The sequence below is a fragment of the Dama dama genome, chromosome 23, assembly GCF_033118175.1.
Source record: "Dama dama isolate Ldn47 chromosome 23, ASM3311817v1, whole genome shotgun sequence".
NCBI lineage: Eukaryota > Metazoa > Chordata > Mammalia > Artiodactyla > Cervidae > Dama > Dama dama.
The window spans coordinates 48520076-48537334 of NC_083703.1; the positions used below are offsets into that span (position 1 = coordinate 48520076).

Below are 17259 nucleotides of genomic sequence, written 5' to 3' on the forward strand. Positions count from 1 at the left end.
CTCCAGTACTTTGGCCACCTCATGCGAAGAGTTGATTCATTGAAAAAGACCCTGATGCTGGGAGGGATTGGGGGCAGGAGGAGAAGGGGACGACAGAGGATGAGATGGCTGGATGGCATCATCGACTCGATGGACGTGAGTTTGAGTAAACTCCAGGAGTTGGTGATGGACAGGGAGGCCTGGTGTGCTGCGAGGGGTCGCAAAGAGTCAGACACAACTGAGTGACTGAACTGAACAACTGCATAATCAAACAGATAAAACAATTGGGGAGATACCCAATTCCATTAGGGTTCCTCTTTGGATGCAATAACAACTCTCATCCAGTAGAAAGGATCTACAGAATCTGATGACATGATTCCTTAGAGTGGTATCTGACAACATACTAAGAATATGAAGAGAGTTATAGCAAGCCATAGAATCTTCTCTCTAAACTGGATTTTCCTTTCAGGTTTCTGAATTTCTGGTAGAACTGCACAGAAGTTTGATAACCTCTAAAAATTTGATGTCCAAGGTGGCAGCTGGGGCCCAGCGGCCTCAGAGTCCGCTCCCGACGTGCTTTGGCCAGCCCTGTACAGGCTCTGAGAGTAAATTTTTAATGTTCTTCCCCCACCCCCACCAAAATGGTAATTACGTCACAGGTGGAGGTGTTAGTTAATGCTGTGGTGATAATAATTCTGCAATATATAAGTGTATTAAATCAACATACTAACACCTTAGGCTTACAAAATATTATGTCAATTACAACTCAATAAAGCTGAAAAAAATTGCTTCATACAATTTTGGTATACCTTTAAGCTAAAAAATCTAATTAACACATTGTATTTCCAAGTACCCTAATCAAATGAAGAGCATGATGGACATTATTAATGATTGTCTTTACTTTTTGATGGCCACTCATTAAAGTGCTATTTCACATAAATCTCCTGGTGACTGGATGTCCAGTAGCCATAGAATTACCCACTTATCTGCTCCAAAGGTGATGGCCATTTTATAAACAAGACACGTGTGATTTGGGTGTCCACACATAAATGTTTCTCAAATAGTTGGTTATGGTCCAGCAGCACCAGTGTCACCTGGAAAGTTAGAAATGTGAATTTTCTGCCCCATCCCAGACTTACTTAGAAACTCAGTGGAGCCCAGCAATCTGTGTTTTAATAAGCCCACAAGGGGATTCTGGTGCACACTAAATCTTTGAACCACTGAATTTCATCATCAGTACCCAAAGATTAAGTAAGTTACATGAATGAGAAAAAGTAATAGGTAAAAGTTAACTTTTAACCTGGTGTGTTAAGTTCACAAGTCAACTCCAGGGTAGCTATATGGGCACACAGGGCCTTGGCAGTGCAGACCCCTAGACTGAACTGAATGAGCTGGGACTTGAAAACTGGTTGAGTTTCAAGTAGGATACGGTTCTAACAACAGTGACCAGTGGAGACCAGCCACTACTCAATCTGTCTGTGCACATATTGTGTTCTCTTTGACCAGACTTGACTTGATGCATGTGGGTGACAACTGTTTTCATGGACATGTTCAGTGAGGTGCCAATCCAGGCATGTTTTCTCACATAGACCATGTATCACAATCAGCTGAAAGCGAGTGAAGGCGGCACCACTAACAGCATCATTAATGTAAGTCAGACAGATCATAGTATGAAATGCTTTTATTCCTTAAAAGCAATTAAGAAAGAGGAATCAAAACTGTACTTGTTGGTAATCACAACTGGCCATTTTTAGAACAGTACATGCTATTAGGAAAGAGCAATTTTTTTTTTGAGATGCTCCCTGCTGGATGATCCACATCTATTCTATAATGACATTAACAACATACATGATGAACCTGTTCGGTGAGCAAGACTCAGATTCTCAATGGACAAGAGCCTTGACTTCCTCTTAACACTTTTTCTTGGCTGCAGCAGATGACCAAAATAATTTGATTACACTTTTTTTTCAGAGCTTAGAAAGGCTAACCCCTAGTCATGCCAGAGCTCAACAAACCAGCATTAATAATCACCAAAAAAGGCACTTTAAAATACATTTGACAAGGAGTGACACTAATGCAGTGAGGAGTGGTCTAAGCCCTGCACTAAACTTTGCTATAGTTCATATAGACAGTGCATTCTCTCTGTCTCCATGTGCATGTGTGTGTACATAAATATATATATGTGCATATACCAACATTCACATACATGTATCTATCTCCATAAGTCTCTGGGGAGAGAAAAAACCATTTGCTTCCTTTAATAGTACATAAAAATTCTAGTCACTTTATTTTGAACAAAAGAATGAGAGATTTGGCAAATTAATGCAAAAAAGTACCCTACTACACCTATTGACAAAAACAGCAATAAAATAAATACTCAAGAGTTTTTCCAGGTCATCAACTATTAAAATAGTAAAATATTTTTTAAAAGTTTATTCCATTGAAAGGAAAAGGATGGACATTTTTGGTACTGTAAATCTCACACACATTCATATTGCTTAGGTTGAAGAGAACATAATGAAGAGAGGGAATTTCTTCCACAAATTCCTTCTTTCTAGTACCCAAGTTTCACTGATGGTGTGTTATTCCACTTAGCTTAACATATAAACAAAATTTTGTATAAATATATTTATTTGATCTCTAAATTCTCAAGAAATTTGCACAGAGTACTGAAAGTACTTAAAGGATTTTTGTGAAATAAACAGGATTGGCCATATACCAGACCACTGCTTACCCCAGGTTTAGGTATTTTGGCTCAAGGTTTTGACAGTCCAAACCTAGCTATGTCAGAGGTGGACAAAAGGCTTACTTGTCCTTCCTGGGAACAGGTGTATAAACACGTTCTTATTCTTAGGATACGAAAACACAATTAGTAATGGCATTTAAGGTTTACTTACTAACTGTATAATGTCTGAGAACAAAAATCAAAACAATTTTTAAAAGGTTAAGAGTCAGATTCTGGGCATTTCCGTTTTTTAGCTGCTGGCTCTTCAGTCTTGTGAGATTCTAAAGTGCTGGTGCTAGATTTGAGACTGGGGTCTGCTTTAAGGTTGTCCATGGCAACAGTGAAGCCTGAGAGAAGGTACCCCCCACCTCCGCTCATCAGTAGTTTGGGATGACTTCGATCTGGCAAAACCTAATCAAAACAGAAAGACATTCATGTTTCCCTATGCAGATAAGGTCATGCTAACAACACACATGACAGAAACTAGAATTTAAATGACACAGATTCTCTTGAAGAGAGAACAATTTAATTAGACCAATTCCTAAGGAGGTCCTTCTTTCACATAATAGTGCAGATAAAGTACAGAAATTGGTTTGAGTGATTTTCTTTGAAAAATATAAGTGAAATAATTTCTCTTAAACCTGAAGCAAGTTCCTGGAGGTAAAAGGGCAACTGGTTTCTGTAGTGCTCTGGGCCTGGCTTTCTCCCTCTTGGCTCCAGAAAGCTTCATGGTCAACAGTGGAGCTGGGTCCATGGAGAAGTAGCTACAGACATACAGACAGAGCCTTCCTCCTCCAGCACCCTGTTAACTCTTGTTAAGAATTCTTTTCTCCTGTTTCCAGAACTAAATAAGATGACTACCATGAAGTGCAGGGTTTTCCAGGTCTGCAGAGTGTCCTGGATTAAGTAAGATGTCCAGGAAGCAAAGCAGGGCCTGTGACAGTCATGGAGGTGCCCCCTGCCAGATCTCTAAGAGGGAACTGGCTGTGAGGTGAAGCAACAGAAAGCCTCTAGCTGCTGCTCCTTTAAGATGTGTGCATTTGAGAGTCACACCTATGGAGCCTATGGGTTATTCCAAGTTGACAGCTGAGCATGGGTACCACAACTGTCCGATACTGCACTCCTTTAGTGGGCAATCTCTGCTCTGGGGTTCCTCATCATCCTTTCTTGGAGCCGCATGCAAGCCCTTCCTCCCCCTTTGTCCTCCAACTCTGTCATAGGCTTCAGACCTGCATGATGGTCTGGCAACGCTCCCTACCTAATCCTGTTCCCTCTCTCTTTATATTTCAAAGGTGTTTCTCCAATACATCTCCTACACGTCTACCTTTCAGAGAACCTGAACTTACAGACTCCACCAGGAAATCCTGAACACTAGCTGCAAAGACATCCCAGCAAAGAGGAAAGGGTCACCTTTCTTGTTAGCTGAGGAATTTTGCCATTATAAGTTATTCACTCTACAGTGCTCTCAAAGCCTTGGGGAAACATAAGCACAGTTGTCTGCATTTTAAGTGTCTCTGGACTTGAGTTACTGACCATGACATGATAAAAGAAAAAGAAAAAAAGGTCAGGAAAGGTCAGGGCACTTTGAGTTACAGACATAAGACTCTTTCATCCCTGTAGATGGAAATACGGAGATCCCCAGCTTTCGGCACTATTGTGCAGAGCTGGCAACCCAGGAGAGTAGCTCCCAGGGACTGGCTGTAAGGACACGTACATACCTGGTAATTTCTGAGCCAGGTTTCAGACAGCCTGAGGTTGATGACCCCTCCTCTTTCCCGAAGTTTTGTGTAGCACTCCAACAGAGGCTAAAGGCATAAACAGAGTTCTATTAATAATTATTTTGAGGGCTGCAATGTTTAGATGTAAGAATTGCAGTCCATTCCATTTCAGTATTACCTCTTTATACTGACAGTAGACCACGAATGGCCTTGAAGGAGCCACAAAGTCCAGCAAAGACAGCAGCAGTGGAGTGGGATGGAAACGACTAGCTACAATTAAACTGTAAGAAAATGTCAGACAAATTATTTCTCTAAGTTCCAAGGTGGAGCACAGGTTTTAAAATGCATCTAAAATATTCAGATATTTATTTGCATGACTCACACAAGGAAGAGTTTTAAATATAATATTCTAGAGATCCCAAACAGTAAAATCATGAACTATTACTTTCTAAGGAACACAAACTGGATTATAAACTCTCATGGTGCTTGGCAACTCGAAGTGGAATTTAATGACATTCTTGATTTAAAAAAAGATCTGGAAACAAATTCAACATTGTAATATTGGCTTTGTAGATACCCAAATCTACCTTTCCCATCAGGTGATCCTTAGCCCTTGCCTTTAGCCAGTATCACATCAACTGGAATGCCCCACCCACCTGCAGCTAGTAGGACTACAAAGCCCCATCTGATCGTGTGCTATCATTGGAGAAATTTCAGTTTCTTTTAAAACTCTGAAATGAGCATAATCAATTTCCCACCCCTGACAGATGCAGTCTCCTTTCTTTACAAACCCAAGACAGAATCATCATGCTTGTTCCTGATACAACCAAAGCAGACAAGCAGACAGTGCTAGAGCACTTGAACACCAAGACATCGCCTGTGATCTTTCATCAACGCACCCATCTGCGTTTCTTTCACTCAGCAGAGCAGCAGCCTCTAAATGTCTTTTCTTCTGCTCTTCTTGTCTCCTCTGCTTTTCCTGAATCTTCAAGAAGAAAAATAAGAAACCAACATACTGAGTCAACTTTTTGGAAATACTGGTCTATCCAAACATTTTAACAATAACTACCAACTTGAACTAAAGCAACAGAGGGAGATCATTTATAGGGAAGTTGAAAACACATAAGAGCCCTGCTGTTATAAAACCACCATGGAGCTACCTATATAATGCTTCTGTATCCTAAAGTTCCATCCCAAAGATGAAATCACACATGTATACACTCACACACACTCTTTCTCTGTTTTGATACTTATTATCTTGGGAGCTGATGCTCTTAAAGTCAAATCAAATCTCAAGGCTTACATGAAGTTAACTGAAGCCTTGGGGAAGACATTATGAGGGTAGTGGGAACTCTTAACATTCTTACATAATCCTTTTTACTTCCACTCTCTTTAGGCTCCTTATAGTCTGGATCTTGAGAGACAATTTCCATTGTTTCTTGTTCTTCTGGGTGATTGCTCTCTGGGGCTTCTGCTATGCTATCTTCATTCTCTTGTTCAGAAGTCTGTTTTTCCTCCAGTGTGCCATTACTTTCTTCAACTGAAGCATTGTCTTTCGGCTCTGAAGACAACATCTCGGCAGAAAATGTTCCATTTAAGAGACTGTCCACTTTGTTGAGGGGGAATTCATAAAGACCACTGAGGAAAGATTTTGGAAATCCAAAACATGCCGTTGCTGCCCGAACAGGTCCACCTCCAGGGTACAGCTGAATAATGGAGCCAAAACCTGAAAAGATAAAAGAAACAGACATCTGCTCAATGGAGGCGACTTGACTATGCAACCCTCAGGGTATGCCATGTCATGGAGACTGAAGGTTTCTCTGCTTTACGCTGTTTAGAGGTTGAAGATGATGCAGCTCCTCAGGGAGGTCCATCTGGACTCTATGTATCTTCCCAATGGAGGTTACACAATTCCAAACAGGTACACAGGAAGTCTTAAAGAAGTATACCCCCACTGACACTACAGTAAAACCCTGTGAGCCTACAAATTTGGATGTCACATGATTGGTGATTGGCTCTCAGCTTCCCTCTGGGCCAACCTTTAAACAGACAGTTAAAAGTTCTTATCTTCAACAGGGTCAGAGAAAGGGCAGGCAAATCAGGCTGTGTTGTTTTCTTCTAGGACAGAATACATACCTAATATTCTTCCCACTCTATCCTCTCCCCTCAATTCAGGCCAATAAAATGAGCACCAGCTACCCAAGAGTTCATTGAAATCACTGTCCTGAAGTCCTAGCCAGTCACAGGCTTCAAAACCACCCCCACTGACATGGAAGCTGGGAAGGACACTGCCATCGGGGATGCCAACACAGCTCGGGCTGGGAGACATGGACAGTGGAGGAAGCTCCCGGAGACTGCAGCTGTGCAGGCACACCCAAGTCACTTCATTAACTTCCAGTAACTCAACCTCACTTTCCATGAGTTTGAATTTTTTAGACTTCTCTACTCAAATCATGGTGGGGTTTTAATGAACATGAAAACATTAAATCTTACCTCCCATTCGTTCCATCATTGCACCCAGCACCAAGCCTGCACATGTCTCCATCACAATCATTTTATTGCCAGCACGGATATTTCCCAATGTCAACATCTGGGCGAGTGTATCATATCTCATGTGGCTAAGGAAAAAAGAATAATGTATTCATTTTTAGCTAAGCAAAGTCTTCTATTTTAACCATCATTTTTCAAGTTTTGTTTGTTTCATAAAAATGATGTTGATAAGATTATTGATTGCTTTGGAGGCAATAGTAAAAAAGGACTTACAATTTATGAAGTAGGAGGATACTTTACGCAGATGAGCAAGATTTTCATTTTATTTAAAATCATGACTTTCTTAAAGATATATTTTCCCCCAATTATACTTTTGAAAGGAAACAAAGCGTACTTAATTTTTCCAGGTTCTCTTGCATAATACATAACTGAAAGAATGCGGGTGGACGGCTTCACAACAGTAATCATGGCTTCATATCTGGGGGAAGAAAAACAGAACATCAGTTTTAAAAAGCTAGTTTAAAAATACTTTATTTAAATAATACATTTTATAAATCTATAAAAATATTTTGTATTTCCATCCTTTTAAAAGCATAATTACTTACTTCTTTTTCTTCTTTTTTATATATTTATCTTGAGCAAATTCTGTCTTGTCTCGGAATGTTGTACTATTTTCAATTAATTGCTGAACTATTTCCTATAAGAAAAGGAGGAAGCAGATTTCCTGAAACTTTATTTTCACAGCACAGATAACTTCAAAGGTTTCTTACCACAGAATGTATCCAAAAGTCTGATTCTCCAGGCCCTTTTCCACAGAAGTCCAAATGGATGAACTTTGTATTTTTATACTCTATCCAGAATTTGTATTAAAATATTAGTACCTTATAACTCCATTTAAATCAAAGTAAAAGAACAGACATATACAATTTAGGGAGAAAAGAGGTAAAGTACACTGTCAGTCCTGAAGACACTGGCTGAAAACATTATTGAAAATGAATAAAGTCAAGCTCTAAGATGCAATAAGTTATCAAACTCCTTTTTGCTAACAATATTAGTAATGTCATTCACTTACATTCCTGCCTATAAGAAAACAAAATCTTTGATATACTGAATTGCATAAACACTTCAAGCTATTTTTAATAGAAATGTACTGTATTTTTACATCTTACCTTAGGAAAAGTCTGCTTTAAAAAGCAAGCAATTTCCTAAATAACAAATGAAAACAAAACAAAAAATCCTTTGAATTTTACCTCGCCTTTAATGCCTTTGTCCTTTAAAGCTTTTATGTCATCTTGAGTAAGTTTCTGAGATTTTCCATCATCAATTATATTTCGATTATCAGTGCCCGCTTCTTTGGTTTCTAAGGAAGAAAATTGCTCTATGACATATATGATCTGAAATTACTTAAAAATCTTTCTTCTTCTAAGTTTATATCTATATCCAGCCCATCAGCCACTTAAATTTGGCCTTTCAGTGCTACTTCTTGTTGTTGTTCAGTTGCTAAGTCATGTCAGACTCTTTGTGACCCCATGGACTGTACCCACCAGGTTCCCTGTTCTCTACTATCTCCCAGAGTGCTCAAATTCATGTCCATTGAGTCGGTGATGCTATCTAACTATCTCATCCTGTGCTGCCCTCTTCTTTTGCCTTCAATCTTCCTCAGCATCAGGGTCTTTTCCAATGAATTCCACTGCCCCATCCCAATCCATTATCCTTTCTTGTCACAATATTCCTCTCACTCATATTCTTGCTTCCACTTTTGCCCCCTAACAATCCACCTGGATAGCAGAGTTCTCTTTTTAAAATGCAAACTGGCTCATCTATTCCAATGCATAAAACCACACAGTGACTTCCTGTAGCAATTTAAAGGCGACCCGCAAGGTTATACATGATTTGGTACCCGGCTACCTTTTCAGGTCTCATTTCTTAAGCCCTGTACTCAGCCACTCCACTTCCTCATGTTCCTCAGACACAGCAGTGTGGTCACAATGCGGGAATTTGGCATTTGCTGCTCCCTCCACCTGGAATGCTCTTGCAACGTTTCCAAGTGGGTGGATCCTCTTTACATCACTCAGGGCTGAGCTCACAATCTTAGCCAAGTCTTATACCTCATTCAGTCAGCCTTCAGTACACCTCCCTGCTCCATCATCTGCGTAGCACACATCACCACCTGAAATTATGCTGTTTGCTTGTCTACTTGATTATTTTTGGCATTTCCCACGGCTAAGTGGGAATCCCTGGTAGCTCAGATGGTAAGGAATCTGCCCTCAATGTGGGAGACCCAGGTTCAATCCCTGGGTCAGGAAGATCCTCTGGAGGAAGAAATGGCAACCCACTATAGTATTCTGACCTGGAGAATTCCACAGTCCATAGGGTTGCAAAGAGTCAGACATGACTGAGTGACTAACACTTTCACTGCTAAATAAATTTTATGGGATGGTCTATCTAACAAACTGCTGTAACTGCAGTGCTTAATCATGCCTGGAATGTATTTGATGCTTAATAAAAATATGAATATTTAGAAGTAATATTTAATAAATATTTAATAAAGTGGTTTGAACCAGAATCTCAATAGTATTTTAATTACTTAATTTTAATAATAATTTTATTAATAAAATATTTTAAGTATACTTATTTTAATAAAAACTTAAGCATTCAATTTTAATTAATGATTGTACTAAACCCATGGGGCTGTTACTTTAACAGGCAAGGCATTGTTAAGAACTTCCTATGTGTCAGATGATTGAATACTCACTATAGCTTGGTCACTAAACATGTGTTATGGTCCTATTTTACAGATAAAACTTAGAGAAACCAAATAACTAGCTCGAGGTTACAAGCTAAGTGATGAAGTTGAAACTTAAACCTAGTCAGTTGAATTAAAAACCTGACGTCATATCCTCTTCCCTATATGCTAACTACCTCAAAAGCTGGTAACTTCTAGACACCAACAGGGCTTTATACCTCCTCTTACACTGAAGTTGCAAGGATTCATGGGATTAAATATCTGGCCCAAGGTCAGAGGGCTGGTCAATGATGGGCTGGAGTCAGAACCCAGGCTATCTCAAAGCCAAAAGCAGACCCTAATTCATTCTACTGAGCTACAGTTCTCAGGTTGTGAGTTCAGATTCCTTTGGGAACAGCCTGGGCTAGCATTTCAGAATTAATTCAGGTTGACAGGTTTCTGACTGGACAGTTCAAGGGCATCTATTTCATTCATCCTAAGTAGTATAGTGCACCTGAAGTAGGCTCTTCCTTCTTCTTCTTAGGCTGAAGACTTCCTCCATTGGTCACTTCAAATGTGGTTCCATAACTATGGCCAATGACGTTATCCAGATAGAACCACTGTTTTTCAAAAGTTACTTTCCTGGGGGGGAAAATGCAATCAATAAGCTGAATCTCATCTGCACTCAATTTCGGAAAGATATATTTGACCTAGTTTACTTCATAATCACTCTCCCTAAAGGATAATCGGCAGCATTACCTCTGACCGTGAACTGACAAATGAACGAAAGAGAACTGGGCTATGGGCAGATAAAATTAACAAACAAGGCACAAAAACAAAGAATTTGGAATGAAAAACAGGGACAGAAGACATTACTTTTCCGAGGCATTGGTCTGGCTCCAACTTTTACTGTCTGACGGGATGTCCAAATTTGCAGATTTCAGATTTCCTAAGTAGCATAAAGTGCTGCCAAGATTGCCGTGCCACTAACACACATACTGTGACACCTCTTGAACATAAGAAAACCTCAAAACTGAACAATCATTGAGATAAAAGGGATTTAACAAATACCCTGGCCTAAATGGCCATTTTCTTTGAAAATTATCCAGTAAAACCAAATGACATTTGCCTGTAAACATTACTGACCATTTACACATTTGTAAGTGATGCCTAACACTGACAAGGCTCTACTGAGGCCCAGGCAATTTTAGCTTTTCCCACTACCCAGATTTTGCTTTCCAGGTGGCACTAGTGGTAAACCAACCCTGCCGATGCAGGCGACTTAAGAGACACCAGTTTGGTCCCTAGGTGGGGAAGATCCCCTGGAGAAGGAAATGGCACCCTACTCCAGTATCCTTGCTGGAGAATCCCAGAGGAGCCTGGCAGGCTACAGTCCATGGGGTTGCAAAGAGTCGGAAATGACTGAAGCACAGCACAATTTAAAAAGGAAATCCCACAAAAGCCAAAAAAACTTTCCTTTCAAAAGATGAGAAATAACACCCACTGAGTGTTGATCAGAGGTTAGGTAGTATGTGCCAGATGGTTCACACTTTTTGATTTAATTCTCAATTCAGTCATCCTGGACATAACTCTTAACAGATGAGCAATCTTGAAGCTCAGGAAAAGTGTCTTGCCCAAGATGCAGTTACATAGTAGGAGCTGGGATTCAAATCCAAGTCTGCCTGAATCCAAAGCCTGGTTCTTTCCACTACATGACATAGTCTACCCAACAAAGAACAAATGGATCTCAGGAAGTCTGTTTAGCTTCAGGACATGGCCTACACCAATAGAACTCTGAATTCTGAAAGACGTATACTGACTAGTTTTTGTGCCCCATTCCACACCTTCTCTTCCTGTGTGCCCTGAGAGGCTGACCATGACAGAATCAGATGGCACCACATCGCCCTGGCCAAAGGCTTCCCATCATTCTAGACCTCTGGATGCATCACAAGTCTCTACTGGTGCTCTAAACCTTTTTGTAACTCTGTATGTGTATGTGCACATCTTCAAGTCTCCTCACTAGAATCATCTGAGTGAATTTCTCCAAGATCCTAAGTATTCAGACAGGGCCAATTCGTGTTCTTTGCTGGGTCCTCAGTGACTGACACATAATAGACACTCAAAATATTTGTGGACATGAATCCCCTCAGAGAAGCTGAAACGCAGCTCAGGCTAGATTGTGCGCCATCCCCTGCCTCATCCTTTGAGTAGTCCAGTGCTAGTGCAACACTGGGTCTGAGATGGGTTGGGTTTACCCTCTGGCAGCTGATCTGATATGCAAAGAACAGTACATCACTCAAACTGACCGGCCTGACAGGAGGTCGCTGTCAGGAAAGTGGGACCTAGCCAGAAGAACGTGAGCAAGAGTGAGATGTGCAGAGTCTGCTCACTGAGCCAGGATTGCTTGTGCCCAACCAGATGAGTGCAGACCTGTGCAAAGAGTGAAGGGAGAGTCTGCCCTGGTATGCAGTTGAGCTCAGAATCATTTTCTAAATAAAATGGCAACTTATGCTATGCTTCTGCCAAGAAAACTGATAAAAAGTGTTGCAAAATGTGTGTCTTAAGAATACTTTTCAGAAATAAAGATGTTGCCATCTGTCTCCTTGGGAATGAAAAGCATGTTTTTAAGACCCACATTCAAACAACCACATCTCGCGATAAAGCAACTTAAAAGAACAATACAAGAAAGAAAAACCAAAGGTTCACCTGTACAGTCATTATACAGCTGTGTAACTGTGGAATCATTCATCGAACTTAATAATCTAAGGACTTGGCTGTATTGCTATACTTAAATTTAAAAGCTTAACTAGTATAAGTACTTTATAAAAATTATGTACTTGGAAGCAAGCACATATTTCTAATCAGAAATTCTGGGGGGAAAAAAGGTATTGGTTGTAAGAACACAAAACAGTGATGAGGGGGTTCTGGGAGGCAAGGATGAGATTAGAGGGTGGAGGGTGGGTTCTGTGAGAAGACAAGAGAGAAGAACCCAACACTTGAGGAAAGAACCCCAGGACGTGGTAAGTGGGGTGGGGGCGACTTGCTGAAGAGGGACGGGGCACCCGAGCGAGGGCCAAGAATGGGGAAAGGACTCTGGAAAGATTAAGTAAGATACTTAAGATAGAGGACCAGGAATAAGGTCACGGCTCTGTTGGAAGACAGGAGGCGTGAGGGTGGTCCCGAGGGCCAAGGATGGGATCCTGGGGGCAAAGTCCTCAGTGGAAAGATCCGAGAGGAGATAACAAGGGAGAAGATAGAGAATCCAGAGAACCAAGAACGGGTTCTCGGTGAGAGAGTATGTCTAGAAGGTGCGGGCGGAGAACTCCTAAGGCCAGAGACCTGACTTACTTTCTCCGCTGGACTTGCACTGCTTTAAACACATCTTCCCGTTTCAGCACCACGAAGTCGCCGTCGCGGATGCAGTGGTTCCCGGGATACTGTGGCTGTGGGCCTGGTTGCTCCTCAGAGCTCTCCATGATGCTCAGCGGGTCTCAGAGCCCCGCAGCGTCCCTCCAGTTCCTCGCACTCGGCCCCTGGCTTTAGGCCGTTGCCGCCGGCAGGCTCACCTCCAAAAACCTAAAGGGACGCAAAGCCCTCCGACCGGCACCGCCCCCACGTGCTGCGTGCCGCTTCCGCTTTCCGGTCAGAACCTCGGGAGGGCTTCCGGAAGCCTCGCGGCTTCCGTCTGGCTAATCTCCTTGATTGGCTGTCCTCCATCCCGCCCCTCACATCTCTGCGCGGCTTCGGATGGAAGTTGCGTCACAGAAGCGCCAAAAAAGAACGAGGAAAACTAGAGTTTGGTTTGCATCCCTGTTGTGGCTGCCTGCGCTAGACGTTTTCCGGCTAACCTACGCGGCCTAGGTGGAGAAGTTGAGGTCCTCGAGCCGCTTCGACAGACAAGCCGCAGTCCTGCGCCGGAACGTCAGGAGACCTAAGGGTGAAAAGTCTCCGAGGCTTGGGTAGAATCACCTGAGGAGCTCGGACTGCGGGGTCTCCTCTCGCCTCGTCTTGCCTTCCCCATAGGGAAAGGGAGAGTCAGCCGAGCTGTGAACTGAGAGTGTTTTGGGGCCTCTGTCTTTTGCAAGTAAGAGCTTAGTCTTGAGGAGACGTAAGTGAAGTGGCGTATATAGCCAAGCATAGCAGCCCGACGGTGGCTTTAACTCATTTTCTAATCCTACCTCTTAAATTTGTGTTGGAATTTTGACTAGTTATTCTTACCATATTACCTCATTTGTAAAAGACGCGGCAGGTAGCGTTTGGAAGCAGCGCTTCAGCTTAAAGAATGGCAGAGACGAAGTTTCAGCTCAGTACTGTCACCAGACAACTTTGATCTTAATTAGTTCGCTTATTTCTTCTGGTCTTCAGTTTCTTAACATATGATGTGGTCTATATATTATCAAAGCCCTATTAGTTCCTTTACATCATGAACTTTAACTTATTTATTAATTAAACGCTTTAAATAAAGATGCGGATAGGCTGTTTTGGAATGAATTGCCCCTACAGTCTATGTTATGATAAGTTCTTATTTTTATCCTTAGGATAGGAACTTTTTAAAATTGAAGTGTAGTTGATTTATAATGTTAGATTCACGTGTATAATGTTTAAATTTTTATAGATTATACTTCACTTAAAGTTATACTTCAGGGAATACTTCGGGCTAAGTGCTTCCACCTCAGGGGGCGCAGGTTCCATCCTTGGTCAGGAAACTAAGATCCTGCATGCGGTGCAGCCAAAAACAAAAAAACCGTAAAGAAAAGAAAATCCCAATCATAAAGTTAGTATGAAATATTGGCTCTATTCCCTGTTGTGTGCATTGCATTTTTTTCACTTACTTTATACCTAGTAGTTTGTACCTCTTAATCCCCTTTACGGATTCCACCCACACCCCTCTCTACTAATTTTTAAACATTTAAAAAAAATTGCTTATTTACGGCTGTGTTGGGTCTTCTTGTGGTGCCCCGGCTTCTCAATGAAGTGGCTTCTCTTGTTACAAAGCACAGGCTCTAGGGCTTGGTGCCTCAGTATTTGCCTGGCTTGAGCTCAGTCATTTGTGACACCTGGGCTTAGTTGCCCCAAAGGCATGTGGAGGCAAATTCCTAACCACTGAATCACCAGGGAAGTCTTTGTTTTATTTTTTAGATTCCACTTAAAAGTGAAAATATACAGTACCTGCCTGTGACTTACTTCATTAAGCATAAAACTGTCCAGGTCTATCTATTTTGTTGCATGTGGCAGAGTTTAATTGTTTTTCATAGTTGAATAATGTTTCATTGTGTGTATGTATATGTGTACATACCACATCTTTATCCATTCAATTTAGGTTGCTTCCATATCTTAGCTGTTGTAAATAATATCTGAATGTTGGGGTGTGTATACCTTTTTAAATTAGTGTTTTTGTCTTCTTCCTGTATTCTGGAGTGGAATTGCTGAATCTTATGGTAGTTGTATTTTTAATTTCTTGAGGACGCTCCACATTATTTTCCATAGTTGGCTACATCAATTTACATTCCTACCAACAGTGTAGTAAGCCCCTTTTTTCCACATCCTCCCCAACATGAATTTGTTGTGTTTTTGACAATAGCCATTCTGACAAGTGTTAAGTGACAGCTCATTGTAGTTTTTGATTTGTGGCATGGCAAAGCTGTGACAAACCTAGACAGCATATTATAAAGCAGAGACATTACTTTGCTGAAAAAGATCCTTATAGTCAAAGCTATGGTTTTTTCCAGTGGATGGTTGTGAGAGTTGGACCATAAAGAAGGCTTAGCAGTCGAAGAATTGATGCTTTTGAACTGTGCTGATGGAGAAGACTCTTGAGAGTCCCTTGAACAGCAGAGAGATCAAATCAGTTAATCCTAAAGGAAATCAGTCCTGAATATTCATTGGAAGGACTGATGCTAAAGCTGAAGCTCTAATACTTTGGCTACCTGATGCGAAAAACTGAATCACGGAAAAAGACCCTGATGCTGGGAAAGATTGAGATGGCTGGATGGCATCACCAACTCAATGAACATGAATTTGAGCAAGCTCCGGGAGATGGTGAAGGACGGAGAAGCCTGGTGTGCTACAGTTCATGGGGTCACAAAGAGTTGGACATGACTGAGTGACTGAACAACAAATGACCAAAGTAAAAATCAATTAATTAAAAAAAGAATATCCATGTGTCTCTTATAAAAGTGGATAGAACACTGCTGGACTGACTGTAAGGAGCTATGATGATGTATTCCTGAAGTCATAGGTCAAGATAATGTTCAGCCAGTGCTGCCCTGTAATAAGTCTCACAACACTACAAGGTTATCTTACAGTTAATTACCTCTTATTTTCACTTCTACTGTGGAAATTCCTTGAAAACAAGTATGGTACTTTTTCTTTTATCCCATGATAAGCATTCAGTATACTTGTTTGATAAGCATTTAAGCATTCAGTATACTTGTTTAAACATCTGTGGTATACCTTAAAAAGAGGTGAGGATTAGAAGAGTAACTGCCGAGTGTTTGGAGTTCATACCATTCTGTGCAAGCCTGTTTGCTGGTCTCAAATTAGAACATATATTAATTTTTGCTTATTTACTGTGTTAATACATTTTTAGGAGCACAGTTTCCCCGACAGTTTTGATGAGGACTTTCCTATTGTCTATCTTTTAAAAGACATGAATGGAAAGTACAGAGGCAGAGGATTTGGACAAGGAAGATTTCAAAGCTGGAAACGTGGAAGAGGTGGTGGGGGCTTCTCAGGAAAATGGAGAGAAAGAGAACACAGACCTGACCTAAATAAAGCCACAGGAAAACATCCTGGTAGGAGAGGCCAACAGTTGTTCAATTTTTTTTTCTCCTCCATGAAGGAATCTGTTCATGCCTGTTGTGAAAAGCAGTTTAACTTAAATTTGTCTGTCTTTTATTTGATGTTATCCTTAAAGGTAACATTTGGATGTTAATATCCAAAATTACTGAAACTGTAATTTAGATATTTGTTAATAACATATCAGTGTCTCATTAAAAAGGGAAGCAAATTAGAAAAAAATGTTTCTATTAATCCAGTATTCTGTTTTTGTGGGGTTTTTTGCTTTTTCAGAACAAACCCCACGGTCTTTGCTACTGCAGTCAACATTGGATCAGTTCATACCATATAAAGGCTGGAAGCTTTATTTCTCTGAAGGTAGAGTTTAAAGTGCTAAAGTACCATAAGTCTTATTTTCTTAACTTTCTTTAGATGCTACATCTCAAATTACTATAATTTATTCTGCTTACATATATATTTGTGTGTGTATGTATATTTTTATATATATCGCTATCTCCTTTAATATTGATTCACCTTTATATTAATATTTACCTTTAATATTAATTCAAACAAATTATGTTTCAGGATCATTATTTTTCATTTTTGTATCAGAAAAACAAACCATACTAGTTATTTCAAAAAGAAGACCTAATACAGGGAATTGGGTATACAGACAGAGGATTAAAAGAACAAAAAGGGAACATTAAGGTAAACTCCTAGATAGTATTAACTTTGGAAAAGAGCACCAACCTTTTGACCGAGGGAACAAAAGATAAATAGTGCTGAGGTTGGACTTCCTCATTGGCTCAGCGGTAAAGAATCCACCTGCTGATGGATGAGACTTG

At 40.6% G+C, this 17259-nt stretch overlaps 2 protein-coding genes across 8 annotated transcripts in view; one reads left to right on the plus strand and one right to left on the minus strand.

Moving 5' to 3' along the window:
• Positions 1-1642: 1642 nt before the first annotated feature.
• On the minus strand, positions 1643-13284 carry TRMT6 (tRNA methyltransferase 6 non-catalytic subunit). 2 transcript variants are annotated; one of them, XM_061126649.1, is made up of 11 exons: positions 12986-13283; positions 10152-10279; positions 8163-8272; positions 7518-7609; positions 7307-7390; positions 6916-7040; positions 5790-6148; positions 5322-5407; positions 4601-4703; positions 4423-4509; positions 1643-3115 (listed from the first exon to the last, which is right to left on the minus strand). In XM_061126649.1, the coding sequence occupies exons 1-11, from the start codon at positions 13111-13113 to the stop codon at positions 2924-2926; spliced, it is 1494 nt and encodes a 497-aa protein (XP_060982632.1). In that variant the 5' UTR covers positions 13114-13283; the 3' UTR covers positions 1643-2923. The 2 variants fall into 2 exon arrangements, with proteins under 2 accessions (XP_060982632.1, XP_060982634.1); XM_061126651.1 differs by lacking the exon at positions 10152-10279 and having other exon boundaries at positions 12986-13284.
• A 131-nt stretch (positions 13285-13415) lies between these two features.
• MCM8 (minichromosome maintenance 8 homologous recombination repair factor) overlaps positions 13416-17259 on the plus strand; it is a 51232-nt gene continuing 47388 nt past the window's right edge. Inside the window, exons 1-4 of one of the 6 annotated variants that reach the window (XM_061126656.1) lie at positions 13416-13721; positions 15367-15764; positions 16285-16431; positions 16709-16792. In XM_061126656.1, coding sequence (XP_060982639.1) covers positions 16287-16431; positions 16709-16792 — 229 coding nt within the window. In that variant the 5' untranslated portion in view covers positions 13416-13721; positions 15367-15764; positions 16285-16286. The other 5 variants (XM_061126657.1, XM_061126653.1, XM_061126652.1 and 2 more) reach the window with 5 other exon arrangements.